Source organism: Octopus bimaculoides, chromosome 18, assembly GCF_001194135.2.
Source record: "Octopus bimaculoides isolate UCB-OBI-ISO-001 chromosome 18, ASM119413v2, whole genome shotgun sequence".
NCBI classification, from domain to species: Eukaryota; Metazoa; Mollusca; class Cephalopoda; order Octopoda; family Octopodidae; genus Octopus; species Octopus bimaculoides.
The window spans coordinates 39527521-39528672 of record NC_068998.1 but is presented as its reverse complement, the minus strand read 5'-3'; the positions used below and the strand labels follow the sequence as shown (position 1 = coordinate 39528672).

General features: G+C 37.2%; 1 protein-coding gene across 5 annotated transcripts in view; it reads left to right on the top strand.

Annotated features, from left to right (window-relative positions):
• Positions 1–1146, top strand: part of LOC106884072 (band 4.1-like protein 5) — a 233425-nt gene extending 232279 nt beyond the window's left edge. For all 5 annotated transcript variants that reach the window (XM_052974297.1, XM_052974296.1, XM_052974295.1 and 2 more), the window contains one exon: positions 684–1146. In XM_052974297.1, the coding sequence (XP_052830257.1) occupies positions 684–869 (186 nt within the window). In that variant the 3' untranslated portion in view covers positions 870–1146. The remainder of the gene's footprint in view (positions 1–683) is intronic.
• The last annotated feature ends 6 nt before the right edge of the window (positions 1147–1152 follow it).

The following is a 1152-nucleotide window of genomic DNA, read 5'->3' as shown; positions in this document are numbered from 1 at the left end:
TATATATATATGAATAAAGAGAGAAAAAGATAAAGAGACCAATGGCAAAGTTAGAAATATATTTTATGGATAAAGTCTTACAGCTGTTCCAGGGAAAATCCAATGTATCCCATCATCGGAGATGGTAATAGTAGAGGAATGGATTATTACATATATAAGAGGAGAGTTGTAGTAAGAAGTGTGAGCGATGCACTGAAAAAAGAACAAAGAAGAAACAGTACTTGGAGTGTAGCTTCATTCCAGCAGTAAACATCCATGTAAAGAATCCTTGTGGGTATTTTCCGGAGATAATTGAAGTAGCAAAGGTGGATATATATCATATCGTATCCGGAGTACTATGTGCGTTGTTTGCTCAAAGGATAGCCCAAATCAAGTGAGAGATGTGTGTAGGGTCAAAAGGTCAAGCCTTAATAACAATGGTTTCCAACTTTGGCACAAGGCCAGCAATTTTAGGGTGGGGATTAAGTCAGTTATATTATTTTATCGACCCCAAAATGATGAAAGGCAAAGTCAAACTTAGCAGAATCTGAGCTGAATTCAATTCTGCTAAGTACTTAGCCCAGTGCACTAATGATCGTGCCAGTTTGTCATTTAAATAATAATATTAATTGTTATAGTAATTGTAATAATAATGCTGATGATGACAATAAAACTAAAATTGTTTCTGTATGTTTGTTTGACAGGAGACCTCATTCACTGGAACGAAGTGTGTGACTCGTAAAACATCTACAACCAGTTCTAAGAGTTTACCATGCAGGACAGCATTGGTGAACCATAATATTCCACGAACACAGTCAGCATCCACTTCAGAAGATGCCAACTCACATTTCAAAGGCCAAAAGCGATCCACTCTGACAACAGAATTGTGAAATGGACACATGGGGGCAGGGATATCATGACAAGAGTCTTGACCAGTGATACACACACACACACACGTGCTTATATGTACCAACACACTATTTCATATATACACACATATACAAACATACCTTCAGAGATGTAAATACTGAAACAGATACACATCTACATACAAACACACATGAACACATAGATATATGCAAACACTCACACGCTATATGCACTATATACATTATATGTGTGTGTGTGTGTGTGTGTGTGTGTGTGTGTGTGTGTGTGTGTGTGTGTGTGTGT